General features: G+C 49.2%; 1 protein-coding gene across 2 annotated transcripts in view; it reads right to left on the bottom strand.

Moving 5' to 3' along the window:
- Positions 1-20,455, bottom strand: part of PCBP3 (poly(rC) binding protein 3) — a 41,703-nt gene that overhangs the window by 8,340 nt on the left and 12,908 nt on the right. The window contains exons 2-10 of one of the 2 annotated variants that reach the window (XM_010184141.1): positions 13,946-14,017; positions 13,641-13,664; positions 12,590-12,622; positions 11,883-11,999; positions 11,358-11,489; positions 10,900-11,028; positions 8,209-8,283; positions 5,224-5,265; positions 345-423 (exon numbers count right to left, since the gene is read on the bottom strand). In XM_010184141.1, the coding sequence (XP_010182443.1) occupies positions 345-423; positions 5,224-5,265; positions 8,209-8,283; positions 10,900-11,028; positions 11,358-11,489; positions 11,883-11,999; positions 12,590-12,622; positions 13,641-13,664; positions 13,946-14,017 (703 nt within the window). Of the gene's footprint in view, positions 1-344; positions 424-5,223; positions 5,266-8,139; positions 8,284-10,899; positions 11,029-11,357; positions 11,490-11,882; positions 12,000-12,589; positions 12,623-13,640; positions 13,665-13,945; positions 14,018-20,455 lie in introns of those variants that run through there. The other variant, XM_010184142.1, reaches the window with a different exon arrangement.

Below are 20,455 nucleotides of genomic sequence, written 5' to 3'. Positions count from 1 at the left end.
CAGGAATGTCCCACAGAGGTCCAGATCAGCGCACGGTGGGAGATGCTACCTCCTCTGGGCAGGAAAGATGGGACTGGCGCTCATCACTTCTGCTGGATAAGCCAGGGAAGCGTGGCTTCGCAGGAGCAGTCCCGGTGTGCAGAGTTAATGGCTGAGAGGTCGCCTGTGAGGACCGTAACTCCCAAGCATCCATCCTGTCTCCCTGTTAAACTTTCCCCCTGGACATTGCTACTTCAGTTTTACTTGCCCTGCCTATCTCCATTAAACAGCATGAGCTTTGAAAGAGAGAGAAACTCTACAGGTAAGAAGAGAAGGATATCTAGAAAGGGTGTGTGGGTACGTACCAGGGAAAGCGGGGGTGGTCTGTCCAAGGGGAGTAAAGGGGGTTTGCTGCATAGCCAACTGGTGGAGCTTGGTCAACTGCTGAGGGGTAGGAGGGACATTAGAGCTAAGAAGGTTATTGTCATAGAGTACAACAAGTCACACCGAAAATCAAGAACAAAATTATAATGGGGAAAAATTAAAAAAAAAAAAACAAACAAAAAAAAACCACAAACCAGGAAGCCATGGTGAGACATGGCAAAAACATTAGCAGAAGGACTTGGCCTGGGTAAAACGTAATAAAGCCCAAATCTTTTGCAGAAGTGCTTGGTCAGGGTCTGAAGTACGATACCAGCAAGAAGCCCATTCTTATTTTCTGCCTCTTGTCACTGCCTATGGCACTTCCAGCCACTGCCCTCCCCTCTTGGGCTTTGCAGCCTGTGACCAGAGGCTGCTGCTCGCTTCAAGGCAGCTTTAGAGAAACTGCTGAGCTGGTGGGCATCACGTACCAGCAGCCAGAAGACCCTCTTTGCACTACTGGAGCCGCATCACGACTGCTTGTCCCCACAGCAAACGCTCTTGTGCTGTGCCTCCAATGGGGAAACACCTCTGGGAGATAAACAAAGTGCATTTTAACAAGCCAGCTCCTTATGAGCTCAAGCCCCTAAGTGGTACAGGGAAATATGGGCTTCAGCCATGACCAGTAGGTATTTCAGATCCTTGTATCCCTTGTTGTTACTGGGTAAGGTTTTGTGCCCCATCAGGAAGCAGTTGCATAGAGAGGAGTATGTCTGGAATACATTTTGTGCTCTGTTTCACAGCTCCAAATTAAAAAAAAAAGCAACCAAACAACAAAACCGAAAACAATAAAACAAAAGAAAACAAAACAAACTGGACTGAAGTCTAGCAATGAGCAGGAGAGAGGGACTTTATCACCTCCTGCTCTGCAGTTTCACTGGTGCTCAGAGGGTTGCCAGGATCGCATCATCCCCCAAACACACACCACTTGTTTTGACTTCCACATTTTGGGGGAAATAATTCTGAAAAAACCTCCTTGCTCCTCTAGCATGGCTGGGGAGGGAGCGCAGGGAGGTACAGCTGGCAGCAGTAAGGGGGAAGAGCTGGAAAGAGCAGACTGGGGGGGCTGAGCACACTGGGGGAGAAACTGGAGGGAGGCAGCGGGGAGGGGAAACACCTGCAAGTCCTGGAGAGGTACCCGAGGGAGCCTGGCCTGGCAGAGGCGTGAGGGGGAGAGGTCTTGACACCCCACAAGACGATGTGCATGGACATCTCTCCCTGAGCATCACAGAAAATAAGCTGAAGACACACTGTGGAGGGTCCCCGCTGCAACACAGTCAGGGACATCAGCATCCACCACTTTTTAACTGAAGAACTTTCCTGTTTTCTCCTAAATTAATCCTAGGTGCACCCTGTTTGCAGAGCTCCTCAATACAACCAGTCCCACCAGCAGGACTCTGGATAAAAGCTCATGTGTCTTTGCCAGAACTACTGAGGCGCCTAGGGAGACAGAGCCCCTTGGGCTCCAACAGAGCTCTCTGGCTTTCTGAAATGAAACCCATTGCTGAAGTCTCCATTGCAATCACTCTTGGTGCCTGTGCTGCTTTTCCTCAATTAGTTGAATGCATCTTTCACACGATTCTCCAAATCCCGCTCTTTTTTTTACTGGGACATTTTCATAATGATATCCTGCATAATTCCACCTCTAACCCATCAAGCTTAGGATTTCCAATGTCTTTCCAGCTTTCCAGTTTATATGGCATTCCTCTGCAAGTGCTTTTTGTCTCACTTTTCCTTTTCTTGTCCAATTACACTTTGTTAAACCTATATTACAGCTGACCCTTTGTTTTACTAGTTGTGTTGCTTCTTCATGAAGAAAGATGCCGAAATTTTCAAGTCCACCCTTTTCCATTAGGAGGAATTGGCTCACACCACCTCTGGTGTGCAATTCATATATATTTATAGTTGTTAAACATAAAACCATAGAATCATAGAATAAATTAGGGTGGAAGTGATGCCTGGAGGACATCTGGTTCAAACTCTAAATACTGCTATTGTTTACTGAAAACAGTAGGATCTACGACATTCCTGTTCATGCTATGTTCTGTGACTCTGATAATGAATGAAAGGACAACTAAAACTATTTTGGAGCACTGTGGAGACAGAGCCCCTTGGGCTCCAACCGTGCCCCAGGGCAGGGGTCCTGCTTCACCCGATGGGGAAAACACCAAAATCCTTTCTAATACTGATCTAACATATTTTTAAGACAGTTTGGACAGTGGTATTTAGCAAACACCCACAATAGCAGCAAAAAAAGGCCTAAAAGAGAAAAAGACGGCTACGCCTAGGAGTTAAAATGAAAGCTGCTACGTTACTGCTTGCGGTGCACGAAACGCCTCCTCTCCTGTTCCCTGGAAAATGCTGAAAGCAAAAACCTGAGAGCATTTCTTTCAACCCTGGCTTTCCCCTGCAGAACAGAGGGGAGTTCCCCACTGGCACTGCTGGGAGGTACAGGACAGGAGCACTGGGACCGATGTACAGCCATGCTGAGCATCACTGGGTACCTGCAGCAACGCCCAGTTCCATCTCATCAGCTGCCAGCCTGGTGCATACCCAGGAGCGATGCCCTGGTTTGGGAGCTTTCCTGCGCTTGACATTTATTTCACTCCCAAGCATCTCCAACTCCCAGCTGCCATGGCCATTCTTTCATCTCCCATCCCAAATTTTGTGAAGGCAGGTAGCTCCACATCACATCCTGAAGGGCTTACGAGTACCCGGGCAATGCTGAAGCTCTTTGTGAGCCAAAACTCCCACCGACCTGAGGTCTTTTCCCAGAGGTGAAAATCAAGGCAGGAGCTCTCATTTTAGCTTCGGCATTCGAAATTCTGCCTGCTTTGCCACCATGGGTCTGCAAAGGCATTCACTAAACACACCTGCAAGAGCATGGGCAATGCCTAAAAACCATGTTCAAGACTGGTTTCTGCACTCATCAGTGTTTAAAATGACCGATCCTTGCGAGAGGGCTGTAAGAGCAAGGAGGGAATGCATGGCCCCTGTACAAACAACTTTTTCCAGGTCTCAGCAAATCCACTGGGAATAGGGCAGAGCGCAGCCAGCACATGCACTAAATGTATTTTATTCCTGTCAATCAGAGGAATATAATGACAAGGAAAACACTAAGCTGTCACCACTGCTAGCAAAGGAAAACTGGGACAAAGAATATATCGATCTACCCACACTAAAGACGCAGGTGTATTTATTTATATTCTGCTTAGGAAGCAAAAGTGAAGTGCACACAACTAAGAATATTTCCAAGCAAATATCACAGCAGGATTTTCAAACTACGTGCGTACTGGTGTCACATGGAAAGCCAAAGCCTTCACTAAACTGGGTGAAATCACTGCTCCTAAGAACAAAATCCAGCCTGCAGCTCCTAACCGTTCCCACAAGAAGCGTGCATTTGTGGTATTAGACAGCCTTTCCCTGTTCTCAATCATGCAAAAAAAATAATCCCATTATTTAATACCCAATGCACCCATCTGAAAGAGGAACACCAAGCTATGTCAAACTCTTCCCAGGTGCGGGATGGTTGGAGAGGGCTTTCCACTCAGACCGCACTGCTTACAACCAAGCCACATGCACTTTGTGCTCAGCCCCCACTGCAGACCCCAACTCACAGGCATGCCAGCAAGAAGAGGCCTCTGCAATGGGACTCACTGGGTATTTTATCCCCTCTGAAAAACATTTAGAAAATCCTAGCTTTTTCCAAGAGCTCCCCAGCATGTGTCAGCCATGCCGACCCCAGCAGCTGAGCAGCTGTCTGCTGCCAGCAAGGAGCTGCTGGCATTGCAGTGCTTCACTGCTGCTTCTCATAGAGAAATCCTTTAAAATAAACTTGTTCTCTATTTCTGTTGGCACTTTTATGCACAGACATGCCAGCAGATGTTCCCTCCATGTTCCCCCGGCAAGCGTGCTGTGGCTTCCTGACCCATCCCAGGCGCGGGTGCCTGTTGCAAGCAGGGGGAATCTAAGCATCGACAAAGCCCATCCGTGCTGCGAGACTGAGCAGTACCTGTCTCCACACCAAGAAGCACAAGACGAAGCAGGGACTGTGCCCACTGTGCCCTTCGAGTGCCCCCTTCTGGATACTACTGATAATGACACTTTTAATTTTCTTTCCTGTGGAGCACAGTTTATGGGAAAGAGATCATTCTGTATTTTCTCAGGTGACAGCAAGCCAAACCCAGTGAGACAGCCATCAAACCCAGGGCGGCCACTTTGGTCCAGGGTCCAAGTCTCCCAGGGAGGAACTGAGCCCTCAGTAATGTGAGATCCAGCAGAATGGCAGGCAGCCATCCTCTCCATCCCGCCAGGGGATGCAGGTGTCATTTTGCCCAACCTCAGTGCCTGCTTCCGAGTCACCCGGAGGAGGACCCCCCCAAAAAGGCAAGTGCCCCTGCCCAGGCTTCAAGCAAGAAACCACATACCAGTAGAGCTTCTTCCCACCCCACCAAGGCACTCAGCTCCTAATCAGTTTGCCAACATTTTAAGGACAAGGAGAAAATAGAGGAGAAAATCGTTTTCCCCCTTTTTTTGCTTGTTTTGATCATTTTGAGGCACAAAATGCATAGAGTATGGTTTCTCTCAGAACAAAGGGATAGCACTGAACAAAGCAAACAATTTAGCATCAGGCCAAGTCCTCAGAATTAATAAAGTTTAGTGCTAACAGGTTAAAAGGCTATTCAAGGTATTACAGATACTACACATGGCCAGTTACTTTGCAAATATTCTATTAATATTATTGTCTAATATTAATATTATGTGAATTAACAGTAGCATGCAGGTGACATAAAAGGGTATAAGAAAAATTAGGGTAAAACTCACATCCGGGTGTGGAATAGCATATTGTCCCTGAATTGTATAGGCCTGCAGAAGAAAGAAAACACATTATTAGGGCTGGCAGGAGGCAGCAGCAAAGCCCCAGGCCTCCCCAGGAACCTCCGTCTCTGGGCTTTGCTCCTTTCTGCCTGACATGGGGTAAATGCTGTGAATGCAGGAGCCAAAGAGAAGCTCAGCCCCCACCCTGCTCTACCTGGGACCGCCAAATAACCAAGCACGGGGAGCTGAGCATTATGCCACTGTCACATCTCTCTCCTCTCTCCGCCGCTGGTGAAACCAGGGTGTGGGATCTTGAATTCTGACTTAACCGGCTTAATTTTGAGGCTGGAGGGGATGAAGGAAGCACCTTCCATGCAGCGAGCAGTTGCCCTGCACACTGCCTTGGCTGGTCCAGGAGACTAGCCCCCACTGTGTTGCATTAAATTCACCAGGGCAGCAAGTCCTCAAGGCGAGAGGGAGGCATACCCCTCTGATTAGAGCCAGAGCATGCTGAGCTACCTAACTTGAAGGGTTTGGGCTTCATTTGGCTTTGCCAAAAGGGAGGAAACAGCTCTTTAAAGGCGCCAGAATTGCACGGATTGGGAAGATTGGGCTTCACTGTTCAAAAGATATTCATCAAATGAGAATTATCTGTGTAGCAGGTGCACAGTAACATCACCACTGCCCTTCACATCTAAACGTGATACTAGAAAGCAAGCCAGTGCTGTGAGTCCTTCCATATTTTCAGGTGCACAACTCTCAAAATGCTTTAAATCTACCCAGTATATTCCAGTGCTCTGCGTGGGGAAAAAGGCATTGCTGTGCAGAAACCCAGCTGGTGATGTCTCACCAAGCCTGGAGAGGGTTCAGGGGCAGGCTGCCTGCACTGCAAAGCTTTCACCAGCTATAACCGACAAATCCATGCACGTGTCTGCCAGGCAAATTATTTAGTGTTTTTAACATTGTTTCTAGCAATCCCATCTCTTTTGTAAATAACCTGAAAAAAGCACCACTGTGGGTAAAGACCCAGACACTAGAGAGCCCAATATTCTGGACTTAGCCAGCTAGCAAAACATATCTCACTGGTTGACACATTATTCAGACGATTCTGAAAGAAATGGCAAAAGAGATGGATAACACTTCAAAAAGGGAGAGTAAAAGTAGCCAGAGAAAGATAAAAAACCGAAACAAAACCTCTAAACCTCCTGTAAATTTGCCACATCGTTTGCAAACAGCAAAGCACTTTGTGTGAGGAAAACCCCCAAAATCCTGGAGAGAGAAACAGCAGCCCCAGGGCCCGCAGGCATTCCAGCACAACGGGCATGGCTGTGCTCGTGGGGATGCGGCAAAGGCTGCTCTACAAAGTTCAGTCTTTCCTGGTGGTTTAATTTGGTTCTTGTTTTTATTTTATTTTATTTTATTTTATTTTATTTTATTTGAGCAAAGGTAATTCAAGGCAGGACGGTGTCTTGGACAGATGCAACACAACTCCGGCAGCACCTGGCTGTGCAATCCCCAGCTTTTGGCAGAGGCTAACATTGCACATGGATGATGTAGCAGTGGCCACAGCCACCGTGTCCCTCAATACACCCCAAAGCACCTCACAGCACCACTGACTGTCACCTGCTGTCCTCTGCCCACCTGCCCTGTGCCACCCCTCGGGCAGAGCCAAGGAGCTCACCAGTGCTTCCTCGGGGGCAGCAAGGAAGAGCTCTCATTTCAGAGACAGTCGCTTCTTCCCACGAAGTTGCTTCTGTGCAAGACACCAACCATTTGCCAGCAGGAGAAATGCTACCTCGATCTTACTCTCCCTTTTGAGAAGATAAGTTCACCAAGCAGCTGGACTCAAAGCTCTTTTCCAGGATGGCTGCTCAGACCAAACAACACACTCCTGATGCTGGCAATGACTCAGAGATGCTAATTCAGCATGCTGTCTGAAATAGCCTGTGCTTTGGGCTTTATGTCCATCCTTAGTTTGTCCTTTTGCCATTTATTATGGCTGGGGAGAAACCTCTCCTGCTAGGTACTGGTGTACCATGAAATGGTGGCATCTGCAGGCAGATCCTCAGCCACCACGTGAGTTGAGTAGATGAGGTGGAAAAAGCAATGGTTCAAGTCCCCTCCTTAAAAGCAGCGGCCTACTCAACTGCTCTTGTTTCCTAAATCACATGGCACGGGAGCTGGTTTTTGTTTGCAAAACAACCGCCACCTTCAATGGCATGTGTGTGTAATGGTCACCCTGCAAAGAAAAAATCTACCATCGCTTCCCAAGGGTCGTCAGAAATACTGCATCGTGCCTGCAGACTGAGCACTGCGCAGTGTCACTGAAGGCAAGTCAATGCAGGCTCTCCTGTAGGCAGAGCTGAGACCCAGCTTTGCAGCAGAGGTTATGGCATTTTTGGCAGAAGCAGCACCCCAAATTGGTCGAGTGCCAGTGATGGGGATGACCTTTTCACAGAGGCTGCCCCAAAGAGAGGCTCAGCACAGTCCTGGAGTGGCTAGGATGAGGCCTTCCTATCTCGGATCAATTACAACTATGCAAACTTATTTTTAGTTGGACTAGAGATGCCAGAAAATAAACATTTGGAGCCACAGTGAGAGCATGGTCATGGCCTCTTGCTCAGTGAAGCTTTTCTCAGTTTTTCCTTCACGCTGGTAACTATTGGCAAATGCTGAATTTGGGTCTAATGAAGTAAACTTCAGCCTCTTCTTGGTGCAGGAGCACCTGGCAGAGCCAACCTCCTGTTTACCCAGGCTGGCCCTTTCCTTATCTTCCAGCAGCCACCACAGGAGCTAAGCCATCTGCCCGGGCTTGCAAACTGCCCACGGTTCTGCAAAGAGCTTTCAGTTCACCTGCTGTGGCACGCAATGGATGGGATGACACCATGCAAGTCAGAAGGCAAGAAACCTGAGTGCACTAACGGGCAGCGGCTGGTGCTGCAGTAAAAGGCTGAGGTTGGCAGTGGAGGCTGCAAGCGGGTCGGCTCTTACCTGACCACCTGCAAAAATGACAGGGGTGGAGGCGGGCTTTGGGCGGTAGGGAATGGTGGCACCTTTTGGTGGGGACTAGGAAAAGGGACAAGGAGAGGGAGAGAGAACATTAGAACAGCTTTCCTGAAATGGCGGGAAAAAAGAGCATTAGAAAGCACCCGACGGAGCACGGCCCCCGGGGCCGCCACCAGCAACACCCGCACCAGGCAAACTGCATTTCTGGATGGGAGGACATGGGGGAAAATCAGTGTTTAATGGACAACAAGGACAAGTTGGGGTGCAGGAGATGCCCTGCTAAGGCATAGGCCCCTAAATCACTTCCCAGATCTCCGCTGCCTCCCTTGCTTTCACTCTGCTCTTCACAAACTGCGTCACCTGGTCTATACTTGAGCCTTATGCTGGAAGGCAGCACCCTCCTCGAAAGACCCTGCAGAGAGGAGTGAGATGGGGAGATACACCCATAGACCAGGCTCTTCATCCATGGATGTCACAAGCCTCCTCATGCAGTGGCTTTCTTTGCAGCCTGAGAGCTCTTTCATGTTGACAGCCTGTCCCAGAGTCATCTCAGCCCCACCAAACACCGGGAGCTGCGGCATGGCATCATGAGCACAGGCATCAGAAGGAGTGAGCAACCCATCTGAGTGATCTGGCACAATGCATAAGCTCTTCGATCCCTCCCATCTTGCTCCCCACCGGAACAAGGTCACCTTCAGGACTTGGTTGGTCTATCGCCATCCAAGCTACGATATGGACAGCCACGCAGTAGAGGCAGCAAAGTGTTGCTGTTGCAGTCAAGATGTCCCATGCCCTGGTGGGACAAGCAGCAGCAATTGCTTTGGCCAGAATGCCAAGCACTGGAGGAGCCAGAAACTGGAAATCCCTCTCAGATGACACCACCAGCATTTCCAGAGATATTATTCCAGAGCTGTACGGTGGAAGTGGTGCGTGTGAGCAGCCAGACAGCCGTCAGCAGCAGAGACACTGACCCGTACACACTGCCCTGTGCAAGCCCTGCTCCAGCTGGCCAGGACATCTCTCTCCTTGCTGCTGTGGGTAGGTCTGAGCAGAAGCTGTAGTGATGCATGTGAGGCTGTGGTGATGCCTCCCTCTGTGTGATGCACAGGATCATCTCACCCAAGTTATCTCTCTGTCAGTTTTCTCTTGAACATAACAAACATGCCACAGAAGAGATTTTGGAGGTTTCTAGGGTTCAGGAGAGATTTCAGATAAAAGCCTTCTGGTTCTACACAAAGAGAAATGGCCCAGTTACTGCTGTGTACGCACAGGCAATATAAATTATACTATCTCATGGAAAAGTCTTCACTTTTTTTCTGTACATTCTTCTAGACATCTACTTGAGGCCAAGTGGCACATCCAAATCTTCCTGCTAAGCAGAGCTCTGCAAAAATGCTGTACGATGAAAGCACAGACTCTTTAATCACAAACCTGCTTTCTTCTTTTCTTGTGTTACAGATCTTGGAGGGGATAAGCAAGGATTTCTGCAGTAAGATAATTTAAGACAGAAGGATTTTAAGGAGCATCTCTGCACACTATTAAAGTCAGAGAACATCCTAGATTTCAGACCGCAAGAAGACTATGGGTTTTTCCCTTTCCCATTGCTGGGCCACACAGAGTAGCAGCACCTCTTGCTTTGGTCGGTGAGAACAGCAGCCACAGAAGACTTTATAACATACCTGCAAGCAACACCTTTGGTCCATCTCTTCAACAGTCCAGAACATAACCTGGAGTCACCATGAAGCTAAAACTGCACTCCTGGCAGCACAGTGTACCCACTTGAGCATCACTACCAGCAGCGGTAGGTAGCGTGGCTTGTGGCAATTCCTCCTTAGCTGTGCTGCTGCCAAACTGAAGTTGCTTACATTTGGTTTTGCTTCACCTCCACCAAGCCTTGCTGTCTTCACCTGAAGCTCTTGCAGCGGCAAACACACTCCTCCCTGCCATAAAAGGGCAGTAGTGTGTGGGCTGTGCAGCAAGGCAGAGGGGCCTGACATCGGTCCATGCTTGTCTACCTCTGGGAGGCACCAGGAGCAGAGGCTGTCACCATCCCATGTCCCAAGGGATTTCCTCTTGGAGCTTCTCCCATCTGAGGTGGCAGGTGTGGATGAGGGGCACATGGCTGTGGTCATCCCTGGCAGTAAGCCATTAGTACAGCAGCATCTCTCCATGGCAAAGATCTTCAAGCTCTGCTTGTCAGTGTTTCTCCCAGAAAACAGCACCCTGGACACACATCTATGCATCTATGGGCCCTGCTCTCCACAAGCCTTACTCTTTACCTTTCTTGTTGTGCCCAACTGGGGCCTGGCTTTGCACTCCCAGCCTCAGCTCCCCCAGCACAGGGGATGCGCTGGCCTTCTCCTCCCACCAGGCTATGGTCACCCCAGCCCACCTGGCCTCCTCCAGCATCCCTCTCTCCCAAAGCCACCACAACACAAACCATCTCCTTTGGGGCACGCAACCAGACAGGTTTCCAGTGTAGGACTCTAGGAAACAACGGATGATGGTGGGAAAAACACACTGGGTGCGTTTCAAACGGAGGTACCAGGAAATGAGAGCGGTCCAACAACGTATGGTGAAGGGTACAAGAGACACACTCCACAGCTCCCAGCGCTGTTGTGGTGCCAGCTGGGTTTTTTTTCCTATGTACTTTACCCCCTTTGTCACAGACTGTACCTCCAGCATCACCACACAGATCTGTTTGACACACTGGATAATTGCGTCGGGTGTCCCCGAGATTGTCACCGCCCGCTCCGTGGAGTTGGGCAGCATGTCCCCCGCCACTTGAACCTGAGCACCTGTTGACTGAAGACAGAAAGAGAGAGGAGGAGAAATCCTGCAGCTGAATGCCTTTCCTTGCAGCCAGCTCCAGCTCTGATGACACGTGCTTCCCGAGAGCCATGCTGCCCCACACAGGTTCAGATGTGGCACCCTGCCTGCATCTGACGGAGTATGCCGGCAAGGTCCCACGGGATGCTGCTCCTATATCAGCAGAATCTTCCTGGGAAGCAACATGGTGCATGAACCCACTTTCCACCATAAGCATCCCCCTTTCCATAGCAGTTCCCCCTTGGTCACAGATCAGCTTCGAGGAGCTGTGATTACATGCAATAATGAAACCAGGTCTGCCTTACCTCCCTGATTTCCTTGATCTTGGAGCCTCCTTTGCCAATCAGCGAGCCACACTGACTGGCTGGCACAACCAGTCTCAGTGTCACCGGAGGCTTGCTGGTAGCAGTGCTGTTGCTCATTGAGTTGGTTATGTCCTTGGGAAAGAAAAGAATAATGCATCAGCCCTTGGTACCTGACCAGACACCTGCCATCCAGGCCAACCCAAATGCCCTGGGCCAGAAAAGAGGGGTCATGTCCCCCAGATCATGGCTAGTCATTGTACATCCCTCCATTTAATTAACTGTGAGACCACCTTACTGAACCTCAGTTCTTGCCTGTTTAGAGATGTTTGGACTAGCTGGAAGGTTTTGTGCCAAGTTAACCAAGTCCAACCAGGCACACGTGGGTTGGAGGTACCCAGGCCCATCTGCACTGCTGGCCCCAGCAGTGGGCATGCTGTAGCTCTGCTTGGCTGGTGGGCCACCCAAGGGTCTGGATGCAGACCCTTTTACTCTGCCCTCCAGGGGCAAAGGAATCACATTGCTCACCTCCTCAAATTTGTAGGCGATCATGGCGAAAGCCTTGAAGATGGCATCGGTGGGTCCAGTGATGGTCACGATTCTCTCGGGGCAGTTTCCCTCTGAGATGTTGATCCTTGCCCCGCTCTGGAAAGAGAAGGACAGCCCTGAAACAGCCATAGCCAAGCAACCAGCAGGTCCCAGCCTCGTCCCGGGTCATCACCTATGCCAGCCTCTTGACATCCCATGAAAAACTCCCACCCCTGCCCTCTGCGATGCTTCCAGCTCTGCCTTACCCTGACCCTCAGAAAGGTTTTCCAAGCATCTGCTTTGGGCCTTTCACTGCAAAGCAGACCCAAGCGATCAAGGCAAGACCAGCTCATGAGGCCACTGCTTGTAAAAAGAAGAGTGCTGCTTACTGATCTGTTAACTCCTTGGCAGCTGCAGGCACAAAGACCTTGGACAAACTCAAGCATCTTACGAGTGACAGTGTTTCATTAAGAGCAAATTCTTGGCTCTGGAAAATTCCTATTAAATGTAATAGGACTTCAAGTATGGAGTGAGAAAACTGGACCAAAGAGCTATGGGCACAGCTGTCTTGTGTGTCCTGACCCTGGGAGTTACTGTACATATTGCACAGGGCAATGTGCAGCTCTGACCAGGCAGGAGAGCCTGACAGCCCTTCCCACTCTTCTCCCCTCCTCCTACAAATCCTTCTACAGAGCAGGGTTGCTTACCTCCTCACGCATCTTCTTCACGGTCTCTCCTTTCTGAAATAAGAAGCAGAAACACAGGCTATTGTAAGAACTCAAGACTTCCACCTTCAAAACAACTCTTCCAAGCATGCATCTCTCTAGGACGTGGCAACACACAGCCAAACACTTGGGCAGCTCTGCGATGCCTGGCCCTCTGTCCCCATGTGATGGGCAGGCTGAAGAGCTGAGCGTGTATGCCATCACAGCCCTGCTCCTTGTGTCTGTGCGACATGACAGAAAAAACAGCTACTAACATACAACTGCAGCCTCCACCTCTCTTTCTGCTTTTCCCATTAGGAGGAAAACCACATAGAATAAGCTCAGAAGCTGGTCAGATGTTGATAAAAGCTAACACTTTCAGAGTGGCTTTGAAGGGCAGTTATCTAGTATCTATAGAGAGATCTAATGTCTTTATATTCAGATATGCCTACAAATATATGTCAGTATATAGCAGGTAAAACTGTGAATCTTCCCAGGCCTGGACAGGCTGATGGAAAAATAAAGCACAAGCATATAGGAGAAGGTGCTTGTGCTGCAAATCTTCACTACCACAAACCTGCCTTTTAAAAACATCAAAAACCCAATCCTGTATAGCCAGGGCTTTCCAAACTGCCATGGCAAGCACCAGGGAGCAGAGCTCCTCGTGAAGCTTTTCTGCACAAGTTAATGTGTCCTGTAGCCTCAGAGGCAAGTGCAGCAGGATTTAAATGGGTCTGCATGACATTTATTAATGTCTCTTAATGAAGCTATTTGATTAAAATGTCAGGGCAACATGATCATAAATACCTATTCATCACCCCAGTGAAGCAGCTGGAAACAGCACTAAGTTTGGAGGTTGGTTTTTTTTTAGGGGAACAGTCTTAGATGCCTCTGTGAGTGTCTCATAAATTCTGTCAGACAAATGCAGCAACATGCTGAAGTACGCTAAGCATTTAAGGACATTATAGGGAATGGGTGACTGGCATCTACCACACCACAGGAAGCAAACAGTGCAGGCAATAACATTAAATACACATTTAAAATATGTTGTTACCTTCCCAATGATGCTTCCGACTTCCTACAAGAAAAAAAGCCAAACGCAAAGAAATGTCATTAGAAGACATGAAGACAATCCAGCCTGATCCCATAATGAAGAAAAGACCTAGTGAACACATCAGAAGTCCCCATCAGAAGGACAGGGTGGGGGGCCAGGCACAAGAGGGGCCAGGAGCACCATCCCCACCATGCCACCCTTCCCATCAGCATGAGGACATCTGCTCTCAGCAGCCTGGGGCTCAGGATGTGGCACATGGGGCTGGCTGGACCCTGGCATGGCTCCCCTCACCAAGAGCCCCTTACCTTGCCGTGCATCAGCAGTCGGATGGTGAGGGTGACGTTCAGGCCGCCTTCGGAGACCTTCGACTCCATTTCCTACCGGAGGATGGGAGACGCAAGTTAGCTGGGAGGGCAGCCCCGGCGCAGAAGGAGACAGCACCACGGCTGTATCACCTGGGGACAGAGAGGTGGAAAGGTTTTCTCTCAAAACAGGCAAGTTCCTCGAGGCGGGATGGACCCTGCAGAGCAGCAGGGCATGGGAAAGCCACGGCTGGAGGAGCTGCGGGGAAATGTCATGGGCTGAGCACCTTCATGGGTGCAGATGAGGAGCGGCTGAGGGAGCTGGGTCTCTTTAGTTTGCAGAAGAGGAGACTGAGGGGAGACCTCATTAATGTTTATAAATATTTAAAGGGTGAGTGTCACGAGGATGGAGCCAGGCTCTTCTCGGTGGCAAACAATGATAAGACAAGGGGTAACGGACACAAACTGGAACACAGGAGGTTCCACTTAAATTTGAGAAGAAACTTCTTCTCAGTGAGGGTGACAGAGCACTGGACCAGGCTGCCCAGAGAGGTTGTGGAGTCTCCTTCTCTGCAGACATTCAAACCCCGCCTGGACGCCTTCCTGTGTAACCTCATCTGGGTGTTCCTGCTCCGGCAGGGGGGTTGGACTGGATGAGCTTTTGAGGTCCCTTCCAATCCCTAACGTTTTGTGATTCTGTGATTCTGTGAATTGGGCTGGCTGCTCGCTGCAGGGACTGCTCGCTGCAGGAAACATGAATGGAGAAGCAAACACCGTTTCTGCCAGTTTGAAAGAACAGAGACTGTTTTACACACATACATCCTTTTACTCACATTCCAGCATTCCTGTGTAGGCTATGCTGCCCAGTTCCTTTATCTCTAAAGCCAGGATGCAGATATTAGATTTTATGAATAGCTTTATACTGGGCTTTTTGCACAAAAGATATATTTAATTTTCACAACAAAGTGTGCATGAGAGCTATAAAATATTGGTGACTTTATTCCCTGGTTAAAGGGAAATTGTACCAATCCATTCACCTGTGAAGTCAGCTGGAAACCTTTGGTAGCTATTGAAATGCTAGATGTGACGCTGTAATAAAAGACATACTTCTGGTTTTATGCTGATTGGTGGTTTTTTTCACCGAAGAATGCTAGTGAAACCAGAAGATGATGTAGGTCAAAGGAGTGTTTTGTACAGTTCTTGTACACAGCTTTGCTGTAGACACAGGAGCAGCCTGGCCAAAGACCGATGGTTGAACTGGGACTTTAAAAGAGCCAGTGCACCTGTCTAGCAAACCAAAATTCACCACTTCAAGCATGAATGGGCACTCAGAAAATCAAAAGTCAGTTTTTCAGTAATTAGGAAATACCCATCTGACCCCAGGAGCTCAGAACAGGAAGGATGGAGCTGGTGTCCTGACTGCTATGCATCTGCATTTTCAACCCAACCTGTGAGCGCACTCTCTGGGCACTGCATCTCAAGATCATGCCATTTCCAGCCATTCATGCTTTACATATATCTAATGAAACCTTCTCCCAGTGCTGTCGTGTTCCTTTCCCTTTCCATTCTCTCTCTTTCCTCCTCTGCCCTCTAGAGGGGAAAACGCCGCTGATATTTTGAAGGCGGGGGGGGGGAATATCACAGAACAGCAACAAATCCTTCTTCTTCTGTCCTGACACCTTCTTAAAAGCATCTCTGTGTAAGGACCAAGCATGTGAAATGCATCTGTAGCCCACTGCATGAGGAGACCAGTCCTGTCTCAGAGGGAGGTGCCAGCATCCTTCTACATGCAGTGCTATGAGATTTGCAGCAGTTGTCCCCCATGTTATTTAATCCCTCAGCATCTATCAGATGGGAGATTTCTCATCCCGGTCACAAGCATCTGGCATTTTCCTTTGCTCAGACAGGGACTTATGTGACCAAAATATGGGGGGGGAAGGGGTGGGGGGAGGGGTGCTGCGCAGCAAACCAGTTCCCAAGTATTACTTTAATGCAAAGCGGCAGTTAGGATGAATAAACACACAGCAGTGTGCAAATCATGGCTGGGAGATGGGTTTGTTGTAAAACATCTTCCAAGAGGTTATTACAAAGCCCAGAATGGATAAAACCTGCATGGTTAGCAAGGAGATGGCATTCCTACCAAACTAACAGGAGACCAGCTTGCTGGGAAAGAGGTTGCTTATAACCTACTTGCAAACACTGATCCTGAGGCCGCTGGATGTTACAACTGAAAAGAAGTGAAATCCTCACAAGAAGGATAAGAAATTAAATGTATTGGAGATGTCAAGTCAAAAGGAACTCTTAAAGGTGGGGAGGAGAAGAGTATTTCAGAGGAGGAAGGTGATGACGTTGGGGACCAGAGTAATGGGAACACAGTATAATGTGTAATGGCTGACACACAACAGCACGACGTGCAAAATCAGGAACATTCTCTTTTAAGACCGAGCCCACTGCAGGCAAACAATAAAGGAAAATAAATAACTGGCTGTGTTGGTTAACCCCGTGTTGATTTCTGTGCATGGGAAGCAACGCTGAAAAGGATGAACGTGCTGATTTGTGGAGGTCAGCACTGCTGGTGCTACTGACGTGCCAGGAGATATGTGCCTGCATGGAGGAGACACCCCCACCGCACAGGGGGACAGCCATCCCCAGGGATGTCCTGTCCAAGGAACAATCTAGCCCTGCCGCAGGGAAAGAAACGAAGCCGTGACACCACCAAAGCCCAGCTGGGTGGCTGAGGTGCTCTAAACCCAGGCACATCCTTGCAGCAGTGGGAGAGCTGGCAGTCCCAGTGAGGTGGGTCACACCTTGCCCACTAAGGACCAGCCGTTTGCTTTCACCAAATCTGCTATAGTTGAAATGCTTATCGCGGGGGTGTCTGCCATCCCCTGCTCCACATCCCTCACAGGACGAACCCTGCATCAGGCCGTTATGTAAATGTTTCCAATTGATTGAAAAAGTGGGTCATGTGTTAGCCAAATGCTCCTGGCTTTAAGATTTATCAGCATTATTAAATTAAACACGCTTCATGCTCTGGTGAGCGGGAAAGCTACATTGGCCTTTTCTTAATCATACTAGTGAAAGGTAAGTCTTTTATATGGGGGTTCATAAGCTCAATGGGAATGATGGGGACAATAGGGCTGAGGCATTTACCCTGGCCGTGTGCCTCCCTCCACAGCCCTCATTCTTCACAGACAAAGAGCTGGGTAAAATTATCCCCCAAACGCCATTTTGAGCATTTTGGAGCATTCCCTGCCTGAAGAGAGACCCATCTTAGACCTCTCTTCACCGTCTGATTCTGCCTAATTCACAGCAGCTTCGAAATGGCTTCTTTGTCCACCTACTTGAAAGCCCTGAGGACACCATTATGTCCAGTTTGACAGAACGAGTAGATACAGAGCCCAGCTCCAATCCCGTACAAAGCGGGCACAGCCCCGCAGAGGTCAAAGACGCAGCATTAAGAGACAGAAGCGTCGAGTTTGGCCCCGAAATGGAAGTTGCACAGCAAGCCAAGTGAGGCTCTGCCAAGCATCATCCCTGGACAACTGCAGGCAGAGAACCAGAGCAGCATCAGCGCTGATCTGCCCCAAAACAGCCAGCTAACATCTTTCCAAAGGATGATCCTGTTGCAGAGCAAATAGATGGTTTAAACACAGTTGCCTTCTGGGACAGTGCTTGGAGGAGGCATCGTCAGTGCTCAGAGCAATGCAGTTTTTCCCTCTCCCTTAGTTTTGATATTAAATACATTAAATTCCAAGACATTTCCTTAATCTATCAGGAATTCCCTGTGTCGGAAAAAGCAGCTCAGGCACCAATGATCAGGAAGAAGAAGGAAAATGTAAGCTCAGAACAGCAGAAAAACTCCTGTTCCCCATGTGCAAACATACACACTTTGATTTTTCTCCTTTCCAGTTTTTTAGAGGCTGGAGTGATTGCCTAAGCTGGTGCTTTTGCCTTCATGCTTGCTGATACCTCACAAATACTGACACCTTCCTAAAATTTGAGAAAAATCTTCTAATTAGAGGAATTCTGAACACCACGTATGAAATTAATTCAATACTATGATCAGGATGGTGAGCAGTCTGGAGAACAAGCCTTATGAGGAGCGGCTGAGGGAACTGGGGTTGTTTAGCCTGGAGAAGAGAAGGCTGAGGGGAGACCTCATCACCACCTACAACTGCCTCAAGGGAGCTTGTAGAGAGGTGGGTGCTGGGCTCTTCTCCCAGGTGATGGAGGATAGAACAAGGGGAAACGGCACCAAGCTGTGCCAAGGGAGGTTCAGGTTAGAGATAAGGAGGAAGTTCTTTGCTGAGAGGGTCGTCAGAAGCTGGAACAGGCTGCCCAGGGAGGTGGTGGAGTCACCATCCCTGGACGTATTTAAAGAGCGGGTCGATGAGTTACTTAGGGATATGGTTTAGGGGGTAGACAGGAGCAGTTGGACGTGATGATCTCGGAGGTCTTTTCCAACCGAGTGATTCTGTGTGATTCTGTGATCATCTCCCAGACAGGAGATGGCACATGAAGCAGCATAGGGGGAAGGAGACCAAGCTCTAGTCTGGACTTTGTTCTCAGTGTGGCTTCCAAACAGGTGCTGGGAAAGTGGATGCTGGGATCCCCGAAGCCCCCTCCGGATGGGAGAGCACAGGGGCTCGGCTGAGCTCAGGCAGAGCCAGCGTCTCTGCAGAGGCCAGGAGACATCATTGGCTCCATGCTTGCCAATGACGGCCCTCCTCCTATGCATCCAGCTGAGCTCCCCAGGCATGTTAGCCACGCACCAGTGAGTCCTGCGGCACAGCTCCAGCAAACGCTGCCTACGCCTCCTCTGCAAATGCCCAGCAGAGAGCCAAGGCATCTGCTGCCGTACTGGGGGGCAGCTCCCCGAAGACAGCCCTCACCGCCCTGAGATGTGGCAGCAGCAGCCTGCGTTTTGGAGGAGGTGATTGAGACTCTTGTAAATGAGCTCCATCACAAAACTGTTCCTCTTGCTTTGGTGCTAGCATTGCTACTGCCTGCAGACCTCAACTCTATGGGGGAGGTTTCTCTTATCTGCACTAAAGTCACCCTGGTGTCTCTGAGTTGGATGGTCCTGCCAGAAGATAAACACACAATATAGAGTTTCTTTGGTAGATCTCGTCATGGAATATTCTCATCAGAGTTAAGGAGATCAAATTTCACGGCTTTATCTAGATATTTGTTTTGGAGGACAGCAATGTTTTGTTCAAGCTGTCCAAAAACAAACAGAAAGGACATCTCAGTGCAAAGACGTCCCACAACCTGCCTCCTCCCTGAAAAGTTTGGATGGAAAGTTCACAGAGACTGCCAAGCAAACTCAAAGAAGAAGGTGTCCCTTCCACATCACACGGCTTCCAGAAAAACCACATATTCTTCACAAGTTTGGTCAGTGCAGGCTGACAGACCCCAACACCTTGGAGCCCTGTTGACCAAGAGCCCTTGCCGACCTTTGCAGGTAAAGTGCAGGGTGGCCAGGGCACCAGTCTGTATGGAAATGCTGTTCTACCCACCCAGATGACCACCCCCAAGACCCTGCTGTGGAGCATTTTGGCAATGCCACCCTGAAAAACATCCAACGTGCTTCCCAGGCTCTTCGGCGTTTCAGGAGCCCCACCAGCAGAAAGCCAGATGTTAAAGACAACCACAAAGCTTCAGGACCTTCACCACGTGTGTCCTTCAGCACACCACAATACACTAAGGCATGGCCCAGGTTTCTCATGTGGCTGGCAGACTTTCATGCTGGGGATTAACATCTTGGCCAGAAAGTCCATCACTCAAGACATTTTCCACTGCAAGGGAGGAGATGTTTAACCACCTCTGATCTCTCAATACCCCCTCCACAAAACTCAGGCCAGCATGTTCCAACCCTTGGAAACTGAATGATGTGCTAAATGTAGAGAAAAGCAGGAGAAGCCAGGAAAGGAGCTGCTTTTACCCTTTCTAGCTTGTTTTCCCAAGCAGCACTGCCTGTCCACCTGCGTAAGCAGGAGCTTTCTCCTCACTCATCTGCCGGCAGCTTGATCCTGCCATTAAGACCTAATCCGGCGATTTTCAGCATTGAGTTTTAGCAGCTGGGAAGCACCGTGATGCAGCCAGCTCAGGATTATGACGACAACGCAGTCTGGCCAGGTCAGGACAGGGGTGAAAGAAGCGAGGAGAAAAAAAAATAAAAATGAAGTCAAGCATTCCCTTAAACCCAGGCTCCAAACAGAAATGCACCAGCCGCTGGCTTCAGCTGTCAGATGATGAAGCTGTGAGAGGACAGCAGCACCATCTACATGAGTGACACCAAACGTTGCTTTGCAATAAAGCTGCATTTCCAGCTGCTGCCATTTTCCACAAACTGTAGTCATTTTGGCTGACATTTCCTCCACTCACTCTCCAGCTTCAGTGGAAAAAAATTTAGGTATCTCTAACCAAAAAAAGAGGCCTCCACACTACCTCAGCCAGCAGTATTCCTGCGTCACTTGCCCTTGATCTTTCCAAGTGTCAGGAGAAAGA

The sequence above is a fragment of the Mesitornis unicolor genome, unplaced genomic scaffold (genome assembly GCF_000695765.1).
Source record: "Mesitornis unicolor isolate BGI_N332 unplaced genomic scaffold, ASM69576v1 scaffold9825, whole genome shotgun sequence".
NCBI classification, from domain to species: Eukaryota; Metazoa; Chordata; class Aves; order Mesitornithiformes; family Mesitornithidae; genus Mesitornis; species Mesitornis unicolor.
Note: the sequence above shows the minus strand (reverse complement) of the source record. Positions and strands in the feature narration are given on the sequence as shown.